The sequence below is a fragment of the Hyperolius riggenbachi genome, chromosome 5 (assembly GCF_040937935.1).
Source record: "Hyperolius riggenbachi isolate aHypRig1 chromosome 5, aHypRig1.pri, whole genome shotgun sequence".
Classification (NCBI taxonomy): domain Eukaryota; kingdom Metazoa; phylum Chordata; class Amphibia; order Anura; family Hyperoliidae; genus Hyperolius; species Hyperolius riggenbachi.
This window is the reverse complement of record NC_090650.1, coordinates 387,790,532-387,810,275: the sequence shown is the minus strand read 5'-3', so window position 1 is coordinate 387,810,275 and position 19,744 is coordinate 387,790,532. Positions and strand designations below refer to the sequence as shown.

General features: G+C 42.7%; 1 protein-coding gene across 3 annotated transcripts in view; it reads left to right on the top strand.

The window, feature by feature from the left end:
• STK3 (serine/threonine kinase 3) overlaps positions 1–19,744 on the top strand; it is a 308,764-nt gene that overhangs the window by 142,977 nt on the left and 146,043 nt on the right. For all 3 annotated transcript variants that reach the window (XR_011020954.1, XM_068237715.1, XM_068237716.1), the window contains exon 7: positions 10,187–10,324. Coding sequence is in view for 2 of the 3 variants with exons in the window: in XM_068237715.1 (XP_068093816.1) it covers positions 10,187–10,324 (138 nt within the window). In the remaining variant the exon portion in view is untranslated. The remainder of the gene's footprint in view (positions 1–10,186; positions 10,325–19,744) is intronic.

Genomic DNA, 19,744 nt, shown 5'->3' with positions numbered 1-19,744 from the left:
ATAAAGCAGTCATGTCTTCTTGAAGTGCAGGAAAAGTTCCCCTAGGAGAGCTGAACATTTTAGATCAGAAAACGAAGTTCTCTCTCTTCCCACTCACATGTTCCAGTTCAAAATTGGCCACAGTTGAAGAGGAGTGTTCTGATGTCTTCTTCTGGACAATGTTTCTGGAGTTGTTAGAAGTTACATTTGATGGTCAGATGATCTTTGGTGTCTTAGTAGTTTCCAGTTCACAGTTTGAGATCTTCGCAAATAGGAGATGATTCTGACATAAAGCAGCTGAACTGAGCAATCAACCATATTCAAATTTGTTCTTTACAGGCTTGTATGAGCTCAATAAAACTTTTATAAGCTGAAAAGTAACAGTTATGTTTTGCTGGTAAACCTGACTATACGAGTTGCATTTGCTTGCAAAATGTACTGTATGATAAAGATTATTTTGGAGTTGGATAACATTTTCTTTGCACATTGTGTCTATTGCTTTTAAACTGAGGCATAGCCATAGACTACACCTTTTGAAAAAGATGTTTATATCCAAAACAATGGAAATGAGTACACATGTATTGATGATGTCGGTAAGGGTAACTTTTTATTTTGTTTCTATTTAAAGTGAAACTGAAAACTCTGTAAAAAATAAGAATTTAAAGGGAACCTAAACTGAGAGGGATATGGAAGTTTCCTTTTAAACAATACCAGTTGCCTGATCTCTTTGGCTGAAGTAGTGGCTGAATCACAGACCTGAAACAAGCATGCAGCTAATCCAGTCTGACTTCAGTCAGCGCACCTGATCTGCATGCCTTTTCAGGGGCTGTGGCTAAAAGTATTAGAGACACAGGATCAGCAGGAGAGTCGGGCAACTGGTATTATTTTAAAAGGAAAAATCCATAGCCTTCTCAGTTTAGGTTCTCTTTAACTTACCTGGGACTTCTGCCAGCCCCCTGCAGCCGACCTGTTCCCACACAGTCACTCACAGATGCTCTGGTCCCACGCTGCAGCTCACTTTCACTTTACGCAGTTCAGGGCACATCCTCGTTCACGCTCCCGTAGCTGGACACGTATTGCGCAGTAGAGATTTTCTCGTATTGCGCCTGCGCAGGGTGCTGCTGGCTACAGAAACACGTACTAGAATAAGAGTGACAGGGCGCAATGGAGGTTGACTTGCATTACGGGAAAAAAAAGTGAGCGGCGGGGGAACGGAGGATCGGTCCAGGACTGCGAGGACACAGGTCGGTTGCAGGGGGCTGACAGAAGCCCCAGGTAAGTTAAACTTGATTTTTTTTACACAGTTTTCAGTTCCGCTAGAAATCTGTTCTCACTGGTGCTTGTATCTAAAGCTGAAGGACTGATGTCCCAAAATATGTTTTTAGGTTGTGGCTTTGTGTACGTATGTTTGTGCCGCTGGGGAGTTGGGCGTCGGGAGAGCTGAATAACTGCTCTCCATGCTGCCGCAAAACTCCCCGGCAGCATTAAATACTATTCCCCCTCTGAGTTGTTGCAACTCGGAGGGAGATGTAATTTGGGGTCCAGCAACCACCGGAGCCACGAATTACCATTACGTGCCCTGCGCCGCATTACATTGCTGCTGTGGGGTGCCGGCTTCGGTGGCTTCTGCTGTTCTTCCTACTTGCATGCCTAATGTAAGGATGCTTATTCGGATTTTGCAAAATTTAAATTTCCGTATATCTGACTGGAAATTCGCATTTCCAATTGGAAATTGGCAATTCTAATTTTAAAACGGAACTCTGATTTCAACGGAAATTTTAGCCCAATCTCAAAACTCTGAAGCATTTGACCAATCAGAGAATACAGAATCAAATTGGAAGTATTTTGCCAATCAGAGAATGCAAAAAATGGGCAAAAGAAAAAAACTTGTCGGAAATCTGTATTGGTGGTATTGGCGGAAATCGGAATTTCCGCAGAATTGGTAATCTGCTTTTCTGACCATCCCTAGTCTAATAGTCACCCCTGATTTTGCCCACCTATTGGTTGAATCCAGAGAGGACAGCCAATGAGCTGTAGTGGAGTTTGAGGAGTACATTTGGCCACAAAACAGGTGCTCCGTCAGCCACTTTGCTTCTATACAGTGTTTAGACTCGCTTAGCAACAATTTTGCTGTTCAACTGCCTTGTTCAATTATACATTTAGCTTGACTTTAATTGGAGCAGATTATTTCTTCACTTTAGCACATTACCAAGGTATGACCTCATCGTAGTATAGAATACCAGAAATGTATTTTGTATACCACAAAACAAATTAAAGTGGAATGAAACCCAGCATTTCTTCTTTGCTCTAAAAGATTATTTACAGCATATACTGTAATATACTAGCACTTTTTTTTTTGTAAAACTGCATTCAAAGGGTTAAATCACAGAACTGACTTTTTCTCCTGCAGGAGCAGCCACATCCAAACTGGTGATAACCTTAGCTTGTGTTTACATTCTTCACTTGATACAATTAAAGGGGCACTACAGCGAAAAACTGTAAAATTTAAAATATGTGCAAACCTATACAAATAAGAAGTAAATTTTTTTCCAGAGTAAAATGAGCCATAAATTACTTTTCTCTTATGTTGCTGTCACTTACAGTAGTTTGTAGAAATCTGACAGAAGTGACAGGTTTTGGACTATCTCTTTATAGGGCATTCTCAGGGATATATTTATTGACTTCCCCTTCAAAAATAGTATAAAGGAGCGATAAAAAAAAGACTAAAGATCTGCATACTTTTCCTTTAAAAAAACGTGGAAGGAAAATGAAAAATCTCCTGTCTCTGTCAACATTAGTGTGCTTCTTTCCCATTTGTGTCCAAGATAAGATAAAGTTTAATGCTGTTAGTGGGGACTTTATCCCGTAATTCCTCCTTGTGTCTAAGCTTCTGTTTCTTCTCTTTATCCAAACAAAGTGCTGACTAAAGAAATATTTGCAGTAGTTATTTTTTATGAAGGAAGATGAGATAAGACGATAAAGGGCTTTAAGGGAGACTCGGGTTTATTGGGAACAATGTTTACTATTGCAGAGTGTTTATGTGTAGTGAGGTGTTAAGTGTGGCTTTTTTTCTATGTTCAATGATAGCTTTTCACTCTGTGCACCTTTACGAAACTTTGAACTGATTCTGATAGGGTATCCAGAGTAGAATATTAAGCTCCCTGTGTGTTTATACACCACTTGAGAGGTGAAGGGTACACCTGCAACGCTGTTCTTCAAACAATGACTTTTGGACAAAATGTTTATTATATTCTGTTGATATATACTAAATTGCTGTTTACATAGCAGCTCCAGGCAACCAGTAAATCATTCAGTGAACTGCAATGCTAGTTATAAAGTCCGCTTAGTTAACCTTAAAGGAAGACCGAAAATTAATTGGGTGGGGGTGGCAGAGAGGTATAAAAAAATATATGAAAAAAGTGTTGTTAAAGGGGAACCACGGCCTAAACAAACATACTGTCATTAAGTTACATTAGTTATGTTAATTAAAATAGATAGGCAATATAATCTCTTACTCACGCTGTTTTAAAAGAACAGGCTAATGTTTGGGATTTCATGGGGGCAGCCATCTTTTTGGTTGACAGGAGGTGACAGGGAGCATGAGACACAGTTTCAACTGTCCTGTGTCCTGATCACCCCTCACAGCAGCACGCGCTAGGCTTCAAATCTCCAATGAAAAATTATTACTAAAAAAAAAAAAAAAAAAAAAAAAAGCGGCAAAACAGCAGAAGGAGAACAACAACATCAGAAATCCCATCATGCTTTGCACAGCATCAGGGGAAACATTTTTTCTTCTGTGCAGCTAAAAATTAAGCTTGGGTAAGAAACAAAGTTCTGATGCTGTGAAAGAAAAACCAAGCCTTTTCAGTGCTGCTGAGTAGTGTAATTTAAATAAAACAATTGTTAATAGTTAGCAGACTTACCATCTGTGCTGATTTTTAAAATGTACCTGAAGGGACGTGATGAGATAAACGTGTGTATGTACGATGCCAAGCATATGAATAACTAGGCTGTGTTCCTTTTTTTTCTTCTGCTGAAAGAGTTAAACATCAGGTATTCAATTGACTGTTTCTCTCCAGTTTACTGATAAGGAATTAGAGCCATAAAACGGTTTCCTGAGTTCAGGGAATAGAGAAAAAAAAACAAGTCAGTAGTTCAAATGTTTTAGCTCTGGGGCACTTGAAAGAATCTGTCATTGAGCAAAGACAATAAAACATTTAAGAGGAACTGTACTGAAAATAACCTATTAAATAAAATTGCTTTTTTTCTTTTTAATTTTCCTTAATTTTATTTTCTAAATTAGTCAGTGCTTGCGCTATTGTAAAATTGTTCCTCTCTCTGATTTACATTCTGAAATTTATCACATATGGTGACATCTTTACTGCTGGCAGGTGCATCATTGCAGAATATAAGAAGTGTTTCTGATGCTGAAATATGTAAAATTACAGTAAAGTGGGTATACTGAATAATTTATTATATTCTGCTATAGATCACTGCAGTGCCTCAATAATTCTACTGTTTGCACGCAGGCTGTCATTTACCTCCACTCCCCCGCCTCCTGCATATCACCGTTTCCCGCCTATGTCCCTTCCCTCCCCACCTCCAAAAGCTTCCTCCAATCGGCTTACAGAGGTGGGGAGTAAAGGGACGCAGGCGGGGAGCGGCGATATGCAGGAGGCGGGGGAGCGGAGGTAAATAGTAGCCTGAGATGTAAACAGCCAGCTAGCGACAATCTGCGTGTCGATAGCATGGCGGTTTTTATTTCGGGGGACAGCAGAGCACGGGGGGAGCCTGGGGGGGGCACACTATAAGGACACAGAGGCTGGTGATAGTATGCAGAATGTGGCTCTGTGTCCTAAATATTCATGTCATTAACCCACCTCGGGTTCTCTTTAAATTAGAATGTGGAAATTGCGGAAATTTCCTTGGAAGTTCCACTATACCGATAATCGGTAATTTTAAGCCAGTCGGAAGACCCGGGGTGAATAAACCAATCAGAGATTGAGGATTTGCATTGCGGTAAGCGGTAGCGGAAATTCCTGCAGAAATCTGCTGTACCAATAGTCAGTAATTTTCAGCCTATCAAAAGACTCGGGATGGATCATCCACCCTACTAATAGTCGGTAATTTTTAAGCCAATAAGAAGATTCGGAATGAATAAGCCAATCGGAGAATGAGGATTTGTAGTGCAGTAGGCGGAAAAATCGGCGGAAAGCACATTACAGCGGTAGTGGAAACCTGCATTGGCAGAAGGCGGAATTTCCGCTGAATCGGAAATCAGCACTTTTTACAATGCCTATTTGCCAGTGTCCTGGGATCCCCTTCTGTTTTTGTAGCTACACTTGTTATGGGTGTGACAATTGTCCACACTTGTTTTATGACCCTTGTGAGATGGGCTCCCAGGCCGTGAGGGTCCCCAGATGTAGGCAAGGGAAAGGGTGTGAACATTTGTAGATACGCCAATGCTGGGTCCTTTACCCCACCATCCCTGTTACCCAGCTGTGAGAGGCCAAGTTAATGGGTAACGGCCTGGTGACATGTCATGTGACGGCATTACCAACAGTTGTTTTTCTTACCATTTAATGTCATTTAATGTGTAGCTGCACTGTTACCTGTTTATTCTTTTTACCTGTATAATACCTGTATCAAGGAATACACTTTTACGTGTTTGTTTACTTTTGAAACTTTAACCCTTTCGGGACCGGACAGCTCTGGTGGGGTTGGTGCATGGCGTTTATCTTTAGTCTTCCATTTCGTTCATCGCCCGGTTTTCCCCTCCTTTGTTTGACATGACTTGCAGTTTCACGAGTGCCCATTAAACTGTCGGCCGCTAATCATAAGAGCGTCTATTGATTTTGATAAGCTGCTGTGCTGCTGTATATCGATCTGGAGGAGGCTGGCGGTGTGAGAGCCGTGCATAGCATGGGATGACAGAGCGCTTTACAACCTGCCATAACACGCTGCACAGAGTACGTGATTTGGGGCTGGAGATAACAGCTGTTAAGCAAGGTTAAAGTTTTGGGTTTTAATAGCTACTGAATTGCCGTTGCGTTTAACTGGCGATCATCAAAAGATTAAGATACAGCTCAGGGTACTTAAGTTCACTATATGGGGATTGGCCGTCATTTCAGCAGTATTTGAGCTTGTGTAAGAACCTGTTTCATTTGCAGCACTCTGTTGCCAGGCAATAAAAACATTCACCTGTGTTAATATTGTTTTATTTACTGAAAAATCTACCACTGGCTGAAAGCCCCAGCTCTGGGCTAGCTTATTTTATATAGATTTCCCAGACGTAATTTTAAATTAAAGTGGGATAAAACTCTGACATAACATACAATAAAAATGTGTTTTCCTATTTATTACCCATACAGTTATCATATTTGCGTTTTTGCACAATTGATATTGTCTGTTTACAAATTACAAGCTCCTAAAATACAGTTTATCTGCTCTGAAAGCTGCTATTGCATCTTATTGCTTAGCTGCTGTATTTATATATTAAAATCTATCTAATGATCACTTCTCCGCTCTCTCTGCTTTTACAGCACAGCTAGGAATGTATACTAATTGTAGCAGACAAAGGCCTCAATTCACTAAGCTTATCTCCTGTCTTTAAAGAGGAGCTGTTAGGTATAAGGTCTCAGAGAAAATAAACACATATATCAGTAGCTAAAGATTGGCTGTACTTACATTACATATGCATTTCACTGTCCACGTTTGGATTTCACAGAATTTTTATATAGTATATGCAGAGAATGATGCTCCTGACAGCCCATGGCAGGTTCCATGTTTGTGAAGCCAAATGTGTCGTCATGTCCTGCCTGCTTCTGATCACAGAACAGCTCGTACAGAATAACACAGTGTGCAGTGAATATTAATGAGCCATGTGGCTAGGAACAATAGCTGACTCCTGCAGTGTATTCTGCCCGCAGAGATTTATCTGTGCTGTGGCTGGACTGAGTTAGAAGCTGCTGAAACTTGATCCCGTCTTCTCCTTAGTAGCGAGGGGAGGGCCCCAGAATGCTTTGCAGTATGGAATGCGGCTTGTGTCCTCCTTAGGAGCTTAGCTGTGCTGATAAGCACACATTAAATGTAAGAGAGATTTTTATCTTTAGTAATGTCTTTTTGGCTTCTGTCTAAACTGTTTAACACAGGAGAATAGAGGTTTAAATTAGCTTCTGCAGCCTGACAGTTACTCTTTAATAACATTTCTAGAGTTGTTACCATGGTGATAAGGCATGCAGTATTCGGGAAACATTTTACCTCAGGCAAACCTAAAGTTAACTCTTCTGTCTTTAAGTTAACTCTCCAATCCTTAAAATAACTCCAGAGTTAAAGACAGGTTGTTAATTAACTGCGTGTGAAAATAACCACAGAGGAGGTACATTAACTACAGAGGAGGTAAATTAACTACAGAGGAGGTGACTTAAGGAATGAAGAGATAAGATAACACTCTCACTGTGTGGAGGTAAGTTTTCTCTTGCCTTATTATCTCCAGCATGATCTTAGTGAATTGAGGCCAAAGTATTGTACAACAAAATATAATGTTATTACCTCTTTGGATCCTAAAGCAAGCTTTCTACTGAAGAGCAAAGTGCTGTGTTGAACTATTTGAATGCTGTTCTGCTACAAATTATTTTTGTGGTAGTAGATATTATGCTGTAAATAATCTTTTAGAGCAAAGAAGAAATGCTCAGTTTCATACCACTTTGAGTATATTTATAAACAACTTGTAGTTTTTGCAAAAAAAAAAACAAAAAAAAAAAAAACCACACATTTTTTCACCTGATAATATATGCTCAGTGGCTGATCGCTGTTAGCTCATGCCTAGTCAGTCTGAAACACTTTCCTTTCATGCTAAATACGCGTGAGGCAATTTCCCATCCGATTGCCGGGAATTAGCTGATTATTTACGACATGTCCTATCTGCCCCATTCGATAACGAGATTGATTTTCTGAAGCTATGGGAAAATCGACTTTTGTTATCGCACATACACACTGTACAACTTCCTGTCCGATTACCTGTTGATCGAATGGTGAATTGAATCGTGTCTACCCAGCATTGAAGGGTACTTGAAGTGAGAGGGATATGGAGGCCGACATATTTTTTTTTAATTTTAAACAGTACTGTCCTGCTGATCCTCTGCCTCTAAAGCTAGGTACACACTATGAGATTTTCTGGCACATTTACTGTCAGATCGATTATTTCCAACATGTTCGATCTGCTTTCCGATCGATTTCCGACTGTTTGCCACGATCGGAAAACGATCTTTAATCGATCAGTAATCAAATCAGACATGTTGGAAATAATGCATCTGACGGCAAATCTGCCAGAAAATCTTATAGTGTGTACCTAGCATAATATTTTTTATCCTTAGACCTTGAACAAGCATGCAGATCAGATGTTTCTTACAAAAATCTGATAAGATTAGCTGCATGTTTTAGGTCAGATCAGATTTTTGCTCGCTTTTCCAATTGGATATAGATTAAAAATGAATGAAGTGCGTTGTACACACTGAACGTTTTTCAGTATTTTGATCAAAAATTTTCTAGCATGTTCGATGTTTCTGTCCAAGAAAGAGATTGAATTTGAGCTCTGAATTGATTGATGGTAATCAGTAGGCTGTGTATATTTTATTTTTATTTTTTTTGCCAGATCCAACCTTTTTCTTGATCGGGAATAGAATCTAAAGTAAAAATTGCATTGAGTGCACCTGCCTTTAGCCACAAGCAAAGGAAAGAGAATCTTCTGTCATCTGAAGCCACACCTCCCTTCCCTGTCTTATAGCCTTTCAGGAAACTGTTTCGGATGGTGTGGGTGGAAGTGAGATAGAACCTTTAGGCCTTGTTCACATCAATTAGCCCAGATGGCTGTGCGATAAGAACATGACGCGTCTGATCGCGCCACTATTTGCACTGCTATGCACTGCGCTGCTGATCCCATTCACTACAGTGCGATAGCACAACGCACTGCTGTGCAGCGCATATGATGGGAACGGTATAAAGGCTGTCTATGTCCTTCTACCATTCTTGCGTGTCGCACACTATACGCCCTGCCGCAATATGCATCGCAGCGCGCATAGTCTGAAAGGTCTTGGGTTTCAGGGTATATGAATTGGTGCACTACGTTTTTACTTTTAACTTCATAAAAATTCCAGTGTGTTTTTGCAAAACTATTAAAAGTTAAAATGGTTTCTGAACTATGGCAAAAAAGTAGACGTATATTTAGCATACATACTTGCCTTTGTTGGAAAGTAAGCAGTATGTTAGGGTGAAATACAAGACAAGACACAGAACTTTTATATCGTGCTTTTCTCCTGGCGGACTCATAGTGCCAAAGCTTCAGTCACTGTATAGAGAGTATGAGTGTTGAGGAGTCTTTCGCATGGTCGTCTACTGAATAGGTGCTGGCCTACTTAACAGGAAGAGACTAGATTTGAACCCTGGTCTCCTGTGGCAGAGGCAGATATAGCAAATCTAGGAAGAATAACTCATGCATGCCTAATGAAAGATATTTACTTCCAGGACTCGAACCTCTGACTTTGGGGATAGGTCTACTTTAAAGAGGAACTCCAGTGAAAATAATGTAATAAAAAAGTGCTTCATTTTTACAATAATTATGTATAAATGATTTAGTCAGTGTTTGCCCATTGTAAAGGCTTTCCTCTCCCTGATTTACATTCTGACATTTTTATCACATGGTGACATTTTTACTGTTGGCAGGTGATGTCAGTGGAAGTAGACGTTGCTTGCTTTTTTGGCAGTTGGAAACAGCTGTAAACAGCTATTATTTCCCACAATGCAACAAGGCTCCTACAGTGTGATGTCAGAACGATGGTCCTGACCTCACACTGTGGGAGGGGTTTCAGCCATACAGAGCCCCCTGATGATCTGTTTGTGAAAAGGAATAGGTTTATCAAGGGAAAGCAGAGTTCTCCCTAGGCCCTTTCAGCTGGGTGCTCCACCCGGCTAGTTTTGGTGAGCACCCGGCTGTCATCAGCTCACCTCCTCCTATGCTGTAAGCAGAACTGTGCAGAGAAACACCAGCCCTGTATTCTCTCATCTCTCCCCACCCGCCTACTTTTTCATGCCACCCGGCTGGAAAAAATTTCTAGGGAGAACACTGGGAAAGGAGGTATCAGCTACTGATTGTGATGAAGTTAAATTCTTGGTTTCGGTTTCTCTTTAAGTGTATTTTTTCCCCCCACAGGCAATATTTATGATTCCTACTAACCCCCCACCAACTTTTCGGAAACCTGAGCTGTGGTCAGATGAGTTTACAGATTTCGTGAAGAAATGTTTGGTGAAGAACCCGGAACAAAGAGCTACAGCAACACAGCTCTTACAGGTAGGACTTTTATATTTTCTTGCGGTCTCCTGTAGCTGCACTTACCATAAATAGCATTCTGTTGTCAGGTTCTCATCACCATCTATTGACGGGTATCCATTATATCTATGGCTATTTTCTGGCAGGCATGGGCTTTCGAGTAGTAAACTACTCAAATTTGAAATTCAAATGAAGTCTAATGACTTCACCTGTGACTGCGGGATGGGGGGGGTGTTAACTTACCCAGAAGTCTTCGGGCCATCTGCGTTCCATTATGCGTGATAGGTGTAATGAAAGCCGCGTTGCATTACTCACTACCGCGCTTCCTCTTTCAAGCCGGAAGGAGGAAGCACGGAAGTGGTGGAACGCGGCTTTCATTACGCCTATCACACGTGATGGAACACAGACTGCCCGAAGACTTCTGGGTAAGTTAACTCCCCCATCCCACAGTCACAGGTGAAGTCATTAAACTTCATTTGAATTTCAAATTCAAGTAGTTTACTACTCGAAAGCCCATGCCTGTTTTCTGCTTCCTCAAAATCGATTACAAGGTCCCTCTGTCCACATTGTTACCGCATGACAGCTACTGCATACCATTTACATCATCTAGGAATTTTTTGCACCTTGTTGATCAATCTCTAGTCACAGAAGAGGTAGAATGAAGCAGGATGTAGTATGGATGATAAATACAGTAAAGTATTCTGGCATCTGTTAGTCTCAACCATCTGGCATGCCTTTTGGGGGCTCCTTTCTAAGTGTGCTGCAGAAATCACTTACAAATCATGCGGGTGCTGGTCTTCTTCAGGGCTGGTTCACACTTGTCAATTTTTCAGCGCTTTCCAGATCGCCGGCGATCAGCAAAGCACTGTTACTGCTGTATCCTTATAGATAATGTAACAGGGATACAGAGGCGCCAGAAGAATAAAAATGTGTAAAAAGTTTAAAATTTGTGGAGGCAGTGGTGGACTTACCTCCTCCAGACACAAGATATGCCAACAAAGTTTAGCAGAACAAATTTATTTACATACTCCAGGGCAAAATGCAACATGTTTTGCAGGTATGACTGCGCTTCATCAGGCAATAGGTAGGAGTAGCTACAGTGCAGGTCTGTAGCTGGGCCAAGCACCTCTGTGTGCTATTGCCTTTGAGGTAACCCTGCTTTGTGAGTATATTTTTATTTACTCTTATCAACTGCATCCCATATTGCCAGTACATACTACACTATATTTGGATCTTGGTGTCCCTATCTTTATCCTTATGGATACATTCACACTGCAGCGTTTGCGATTTCGATCAATCACAAATGTGCTGCATGCAGCGTTTCGGGGAGATTGCGCTGTGATTCTCGTTCTATCGAATGGGAATCACAAGCGGAAACCACGCTGAATCACAAGATTTTGCCTGCAAATTGTGATCGCGGAGCCAAACACAATCGCTGGCAAGCGTCGCTCTAATCGCCGAGTGTGAGTTAGCCCTCACTCCAGCAGCTCCCAGCTGTGTCCTCATACGGCTCCCTGGTGTGCCACCTGACTCGCATCAGGTCTCGTGGCCCATGGAGAGGGTAAAGTAGTGGAAGAAGAGTAGTGCCAGGAGGATCTGTAAGTCTCTTCTGCTGTGCAACACGCTGCATATTTTCTACGGGGTGTTGATAGACTTCTCAAGCAACTCGCAAGAACTGGTATCCAGCACCTGGCAATCTTTCTTTCCTCCCCCCCCCCCCCCCCCCCCCCAATGCTGGATACCGTTACTTTACTGTAGTTACATGCAGACGTCCGATCTGCCATAACCGGTCATACATCTCCCCCACATAGCTGTGCAATACAGAGCCACAGGTGTCATGTCAGAACACCACATTACTGATGATGCACAGAATGTGCTCACCTACCAAGTGTTGTTCAGGTAGATCACACACCAAATCCTATTACAAATCAGTCAGTGGAGACTTTGTTTTATCAGCCAGGGCTTCTGTCTGTACAGTACTGGCGTATTTGACATTTACATCTGCGATGGCTATTTTGAAGCTCCCAGTGTTGTGTGCTGACTGTTTGTGCTAGTTAACAACTTATTCACTAAACTGTAAACTTAGCGTTGGTTTCACAGTGCTGTGAACTTTAATGGTGTTTTTCTAACTTTTATGGAGTAATAAAGGTAAATGACTACTATCTAGTATATGGTTACAACCTGCTGTGAATAGATGTTCTTATTTACAGAAAGTGTGTAGCTGTGCAGTTTACTGGTCTTATTATAGTAATTCTTTATTACACATCTCTGTGGACCTCTCCTCTCGGCTCACGTGAGGAATGGGGGTGGCACAAGGTTGGCACAGGATTTTGGGCTTGGCATATTTTACTGCATATAATGGCATTTTTAGGAACAGTAGGAAGCATTATATTTTAAAAGTAAAGTTATTTTCAGGAAGACTTTAAATGCAGTTATAGTGATTTTTTTAAAAGGTTTGTTTTACTAGGTTTACCACTGGGGATGGTCATTAAAATGCAAATAATTATGAGGTCATGCAGTATTCTGCAAATTATGCATGCACATTTAGCAGCTTAAATGGGCCTTCTACGAGCGCCCTGCAGCCATTCCATACCCTCACAGCCACTCCTGCGTGGGCAATATTTCGAACGGGAACGTGAAGAAGGCTACGCATGGCCAGGCTGTCAGTAAACTGAAAGTAGCTGGCGGCGGGGGACTGGAGTATCCATGAGTGACTGCGAGGGCACGGGATGGCTGCAGGGGCTGGTAGAAGCCCCAGGTGAGTAAAACTAAATTTTTCTCCCTGGCTTAAGTTCCTCTTTAAGGGCCCATTCACACTTGTTAACGCAAAAGCGCTAGCGTTACCGCGATTAGCGCAGTAAAATCACTGTACTCTCTGCTTTTTAAGCACTGTATTACGATCGCTCCAGAATTGCGGTAAAATATTGCATGCGCCGTGTTTTGCAATTGCCGCTAATTGTGAATCGCCCGCGATTGGTGGTAATCGTGGTGGTGAGATAACTGCCATATACTTTGTATTGTGCTAGCGCTTTGGTGATTCATTGGAATCACCTGCTAATCGCCTGAGAACGGGCCCTTAAAGGAGTTATCAGGGGAAAAAGTGTGGTGGTACTTACCAGGGGCTTCCTCCAGCGCCAAGCTCCCAGGACGTCCCTCGCCACAGCTCTGCCCGCAGCCGTTCGCCGCAGGCAATGACGTCAGATCGACCTCCAGGTCGCTCTGTACTGCCCCTGCGCGAGCGGCGCTGTCAATCACCGCCACGTGGGCCGGAGTGGACTGCGCAGGCGCAGTCCGCTTTGTTTTGCATAATGTGTAGCAAATAAGCTCAGCAGAGTCTCCTTCAGACTAGCAGCGAGAGAGGGCTCCTCACAGTAACTTTATAAGCTGGATCACATGCTGCATAACTCGCTCTGCTGTGTGGGGAGCATCAGAATAGAATAAACCACAGCTGTACTCAGCTCCCGTCTTGCATAACGAACTGCCCCAATTCCCCGTTGCCGTCAGTTTTCTCAGGGGACACCAACAGTAGTTAGATAAAGACAAAGACACGCTGCACAGCAAAAATCTATGCTGTGCTCATTCTTTCTGTTGTTGGCAAATTGATTTCTAGTGCTTACAGAAATAGTAAAAGTTTGATAGAATTCCTTTAAAGGGAACCTAAACTGAGAAGGATATGGATTTTTCCTTTTAAAATAATACCAGTTGCCTGATTCTCCTGCTGATCCCGTGTCTCTAATACTTTTAGCCACAGCCCCTCAACATGCATGCAGATCAGGTGCTCTGACTGAAGTCAGACTGGACTAGCTGCATGCTTGTTTCAGGTGTGTGATTCAGCCACTACTGCCACAAAGAGATCAGCAGGACTGCCATGCATTTGGTATTTTTTAAAAGGAAACATCCATATCCCTCTCCGTTAAGGTTCCCTTTAAGGAACTTGTAGATCTCCTATGCAACCTAAAGCCTCATCTACACGCGTAGATAAGGCTCCGATCCGGCGGCTCGATTAGCCTCCGGATCGCCTCTTCCGCGTCCCCGCTCGCCCGCACGTTTGCCGGATTCGATACCCGCTCGTCTCCGAGCCGCTTATCTTTCGCTCGATTCCCTGCCATTGTCCCCTCGCGGGGAACGAGCAGGGAATCTGCGGTAGCAAGATCCGACCTTTCGGATCTTATCAATCAAGCCGCATCAGCGGCTCGATTGATAAGCCACATCGCCGCCTCATCTACGCGTGTAGATGAGGCTTAACACTGGAACACCCCAGATGGATTGTTATTGGAGATTTCAATACATGGGTGGATGACTCCTCTTCACAATTTGGAATAGAGCTACCTCGTGCCTTATATGAACGGTGCTTCTTCCAATCAATCAGCTCTGCTACTCACAGGAAAGGTTACACTCTGCACCTTATATTCCATACTGGGCTGTTAATAGCCAATATGGAAATTAATCCTGTTGCCTGGTCAGACCATCACACTATCCACTTCTCCCTCTCAATACCAGTTGTCAAACAACAGTTCAAGAATCAAATCAAATATCGCCGCTTAAAAGGGCTAACACCTCAACATATCCGAGATAACCTTAGCTTTGATGAATTGACCGACTCCAGCTTGAACCCTGATACTCTGGTGTTTAAATACAACAAATGTGTGTCCTCCACCTTTGAGACCATTGCTCCTCTGTGCACCAAATATCTTGCTCCCCACCATCATGCACAGTGGTTTGATAACTCTATAATAGAGCTGAAAAGACAAGGCCGAAAAATTGAGAGACTGTGGCGCAAATCTCAGTCCCCAGAAGACAAACAGGCCTTAATCCTCCACGTGAAGAACTACCAAAAGGTAATCACGGGAAAAAAATCATCCTTTCTATCACAAGAGATTGCAAATGCAGTTAACAAACCAGCCCAACTGTTCCGCACAGTGGAAAAACTCTGCAACCCGGCATGTCAAAAATGTAATATCGAGTCTTTAAAGGACCTCTGACCAATTTGCCCATTTCTTCACAAAGCCTCCGCTATAAGGTCCGCCATCCAACTTTCAGAATCTGAGCCTAATATAGCGCCGAAGACCATTAGCAGAGACAACGTAACACCTTGGTCAAACTTCAAAGAAATTGATGAAGAAGTCACATCAAGCATCCTCCTTCACCTCCGCCTAACTACCTGCGACCTGGATCCTGGCCCAACACAGTTCATGTTGAACTGCCCCGACCTCTTTGTACCTGTATTCCTCAAAATCGTTAACTGTTCCTTACAATCGGGGATATTTCCTGCTTTACTGAAGGAAGCAATCATCAGGCCTCTCCTCAAAAAAACCTCCCTGGACCCAGATGCAATGACCAGCTACAAACCTGTCTCTAACCTTCCCTTTCTGTGTAAGCTAATTGAAAAAGCTGTATACCTCCAGCTAGAAGCCAAAATCCTACAAAACAGTTATGACCCATTCCAGTCTGGCTTCAGGAAACACCACAGCACTGAAACTGCCCTCATCCAAATATGCAACCACCTGCTCATGGCAAGAGACAGAGGAGAGTGCTCTCCTCATACTGCTAGACCTTTCTGCAGCCTTTGATACAGTTGACCATGACATCTTGATAAACAGGCTACAGGAATACTGCGGCATTGATGGCATAGTTCTTCAGTGGTTCCAATCCTTCTTGAGTGGCAGAACCCACAAAGTGTCTATGGGGCCCTTCCTGTCCACCCCTGTACCACTTAAGTATGGGGTGCCCCAAGCCTCAATGCTCTCTCCCCTGCTTTTCACAATTTACATGTTACCGTTTGGAAAACTAATCCAAAAACATACCACTGCTATGCGGTCGACTCCCAACTATATCTTTTCTTCAAGCCTGGTGTGACAGACCCAACTCTAACTATAAACGCCTGCTTACGTGAACTACAGCAATGGATGAATGACAACTGGCTGAAACTGAATGCAGACAAAACTGAAGTCCTTCTTATCGGAGGGCAGTGCATGACAACAAAACAACTTGACTTGCAGTCTTCACCACTGGGAATAGGAGGCACGGATCTACGCAGCTCTAATCATGTGCGTAGCCTGGGAGTTCTAATTGATGGGGATTTAAACTTCAGAACTCACATCTCTGCTGTGGTGAAGTCATCCTATTTTCACCTTAAGAACATTGCAAAATTCAAGCACCTCATCCCCCCAGAAGATCTACCAAGCTTAGTTCATGCCTTGATTACCTCCCAACTGGACTACTGCAATGCTCTCTACACTGGCCTTCCAAAATAGGTCTTGTACCGCCTACAGCTGATACAGAATACTGCTGCCAGACTGCTAACCAACCAACCAACACCGTCACTGCCACATAACGCCAGTCCTGCACTCCCTTCACTGGCTACCTATAGAATGGAGGGTCCTATTCAAGATCGGTCTACTGACATTTAAATCCCTGAATAATCTAAGCCCTGGATACATGAAAGATATGTTGCAGCTGCGTAGCAATCCCCACATTCTCAGATGCACAGGTTCTAATAATCTAGTCAAACCCGAAGTCCACTTGGAAACTTTTGGTCCCAGTGCCTTCTGTCATGCTGCCCCTACTTTTTGGAACTCCTTACCTCAACAGATCAGGACAGCTCCATCCCTGGACGTGTTTAAATCCAGACTGAAAACCCACCTGTTCAGTTTGGCATTTGCAGAAATATAACTTTTGTTGTATGAATTCTTCATCCTACTACTAATGACTGAATCTGAGAGAGCCTAAGCGCTTTGAGTCCTATGGGAGAAAAGCGCTATAGAAATGTTGTTGTATTGTAGAATGAAAACGTTCTCCTCTGCCCTGTTCCTTTATACTGAAATCCTCCGTTGCGGCTTAGTCAAGGTCGCTGGAGTCGGGCGGTTGTGCGCAGCACGGTGGGCATGATGACGGCACTAATACATGCTTGCTCCCCCCGTTTTTCAATATTGTCTTTGGCTCTGATATCCTTTAAAGAGAACCCGAGGTGGGTTTGAAGAATGCTATTAGGACACAGAGGCTGGTTCTGCATACAATCACAAAATCAGATTCCACTCAATGGTCTATTTTCAAGCTGCATGAATTGTTTGCATCTTATTGACCGTCTCTATTTGCTACTAAAATTGTTCTGTAATCTTTTGTACTTTTTTAATTTTTTATTTTTTTTAAACCAAGAAAAATATTATAGCGCAAAAAGGCATAAATGGGCGTCCACCCCTATTTTACACTGCACTACTCAACACTGAGGAGCTGAACTGGAATACTATATTCATACAGTATCCACAAACACTAACCAGGACTTCTTTTATACACTTGTAGCAGTACTGGAAAAATATTAAATATCACTACTGACAATTGTGTTCATCACCTGCTCGGCGGGTGTCATTTTAGCCACTAGCAGGAGGTATTAGAGTGTTGGACAGCTTGAGAAAGAACCGAGAGTACAATATGGTGTAGTATTTTAAATGAGTAATAGTAGATTATAAAAACACAATGGTTATACTCGCGAACAGAGGTCGCCACAAAGGCAACCAGTGGAAAGGCAGGTGGGGAGAATTATGACCTGACCCCACTCATGCTCTCTCTAGATCGGAAAAAGGGGAAAACACCCTTCCACCAAGGGTGGACTAGACTATTTACAGATGTGTAAACAGAGTCGCCAACAAGAATAAAAGCTATTAAAATCCGTTAAAAAGGGGAAAGTTGGTGGGCTTACCTCCCTCGTAGAATAAAACAGACAGTTAGATGTTACTATAATTTACAGTAACATTTATTTGATACTCCAAGTGTGCAACACGTTGCACAGTTCTCAATCCCGCTTCATCAGACAATATGTCAGAGAATGCAATATAGGGTTTAGAGCGTGGCCGAGCGCCTATGTGAATTGCCAATATTTTACTACTAGCGGCACCACCCGGTGCTCCATTCAAGCAGTGCCGCTGCACTATGCTCTCCTGTTAAACATACATGCAGCACTGCTAAACTCTTTCATAAGTATATTTAACAGTGCCACACTTTGCTGTGCATCTATACGGAGGTCCAGGATTCTTCAGTCACCAGTAGCAAGTGTCTTCTAGTTAGTTAACTGCTCTGATCTAAAATAAACAACTGTTCAAAACAGAGGCGCCAGATAAGGATAAAATAGTTCAAAAAACGTTTAAAAAGGGGAAGATAGTAGTGGACTTACCTCCCACAAGTACACTCACAATCAGTTATACACTCTGGAGTCTATTTGAATAAAGATATATTTCAGTGAATAACTGATCGTATGTCTACTTGTGGAAGGTAAGTCCACCATTACCTCCCCTTTTTAAAATGGTTTTTAACTATTTTATCCTTATCTAGTGCCTGTGTTTTGAACAATTGTTTATTCTGAGTGTCCACCCTTGGTGGAGGGGTGTTACCCCCTTTTCTTCTACTTCTATGGAGAGTGACATTTTAAACCTGAGTGCGGTCGGGCCTAATCTCCCCACCTGTCTACTAAGTGGTTACCAGAGGTAACCCACCTTTGTGAGTATATTCTCATATATTTAGTCTTTTGACCAATCGGTTTGACATATTGCACTATTGGGGCTCTCGATCTGCTTTGTTTTTCAAGTAACTGCTCTGATCTACCTCTAAGGGCCCATTCACAGGTAAAAAAGCAAAACGCTAACGCTTAGCACTAGCGTTTTGTGTGGGTACTTTTTTCCCGAAAAATTACACAGAAAAAACACTGGACAAATACGCGTTCATTGAGCGATCACGATAAACGCTTTAAGCACTGTGTCATGATGCTTGTCCATGCTTTAATCATCTCCCCCGGCTTGACTACTGTATCACCCTACTCTGTGGTCTACCAAAAAGCAGACTGGCACCTCTCCAATCCCTACTAAACTCCGCTGCTCGTCTCATCCAACTCTCCTCTAGATCCTCTGAGGCATCCCCTCTCTGCCAATCCTTCCATTGGTTACCAGTTGCCCAAAGGATCCAGTTTAAACTTCTCATGCTTGCATACAAAGCTCTACACAAGCTATCACCTCCATACATTTCCTCTTTAATCTCCAGATACCTCCCCGCCCAGACCCTCCGTTGCTCACAGGAGACCCTTTTGTCCGCCAGCCTAGTCACCTCCTCTCACTCTCGCATCCAAGACTTCTCACGGGCTGTCCCTCTCCTTTGGAACTCTCTCCCGCAGACGGTTCATCATGCCACGAGTCTGGAAACCTTCAAACGTACTCTGAAAACACACCTGTCCAGACAAACCTATAATTTGCTATAGGCTGCTCTGAAGGCACACTGGCTCACCCACTAACCTCTGTGTTTCCCTTCCCTGTTGTTTCCTCCCCACTACCCTATAAATTGTAAGCTCGCAAGGGCAGGGACCTCCTCCTAGTGTTTCTCATACTGCTGTAATTTTAACATATGCACATGTACTAACTACACATCAACTATGTATGTACAGTGGGTTGCAAAAGTATT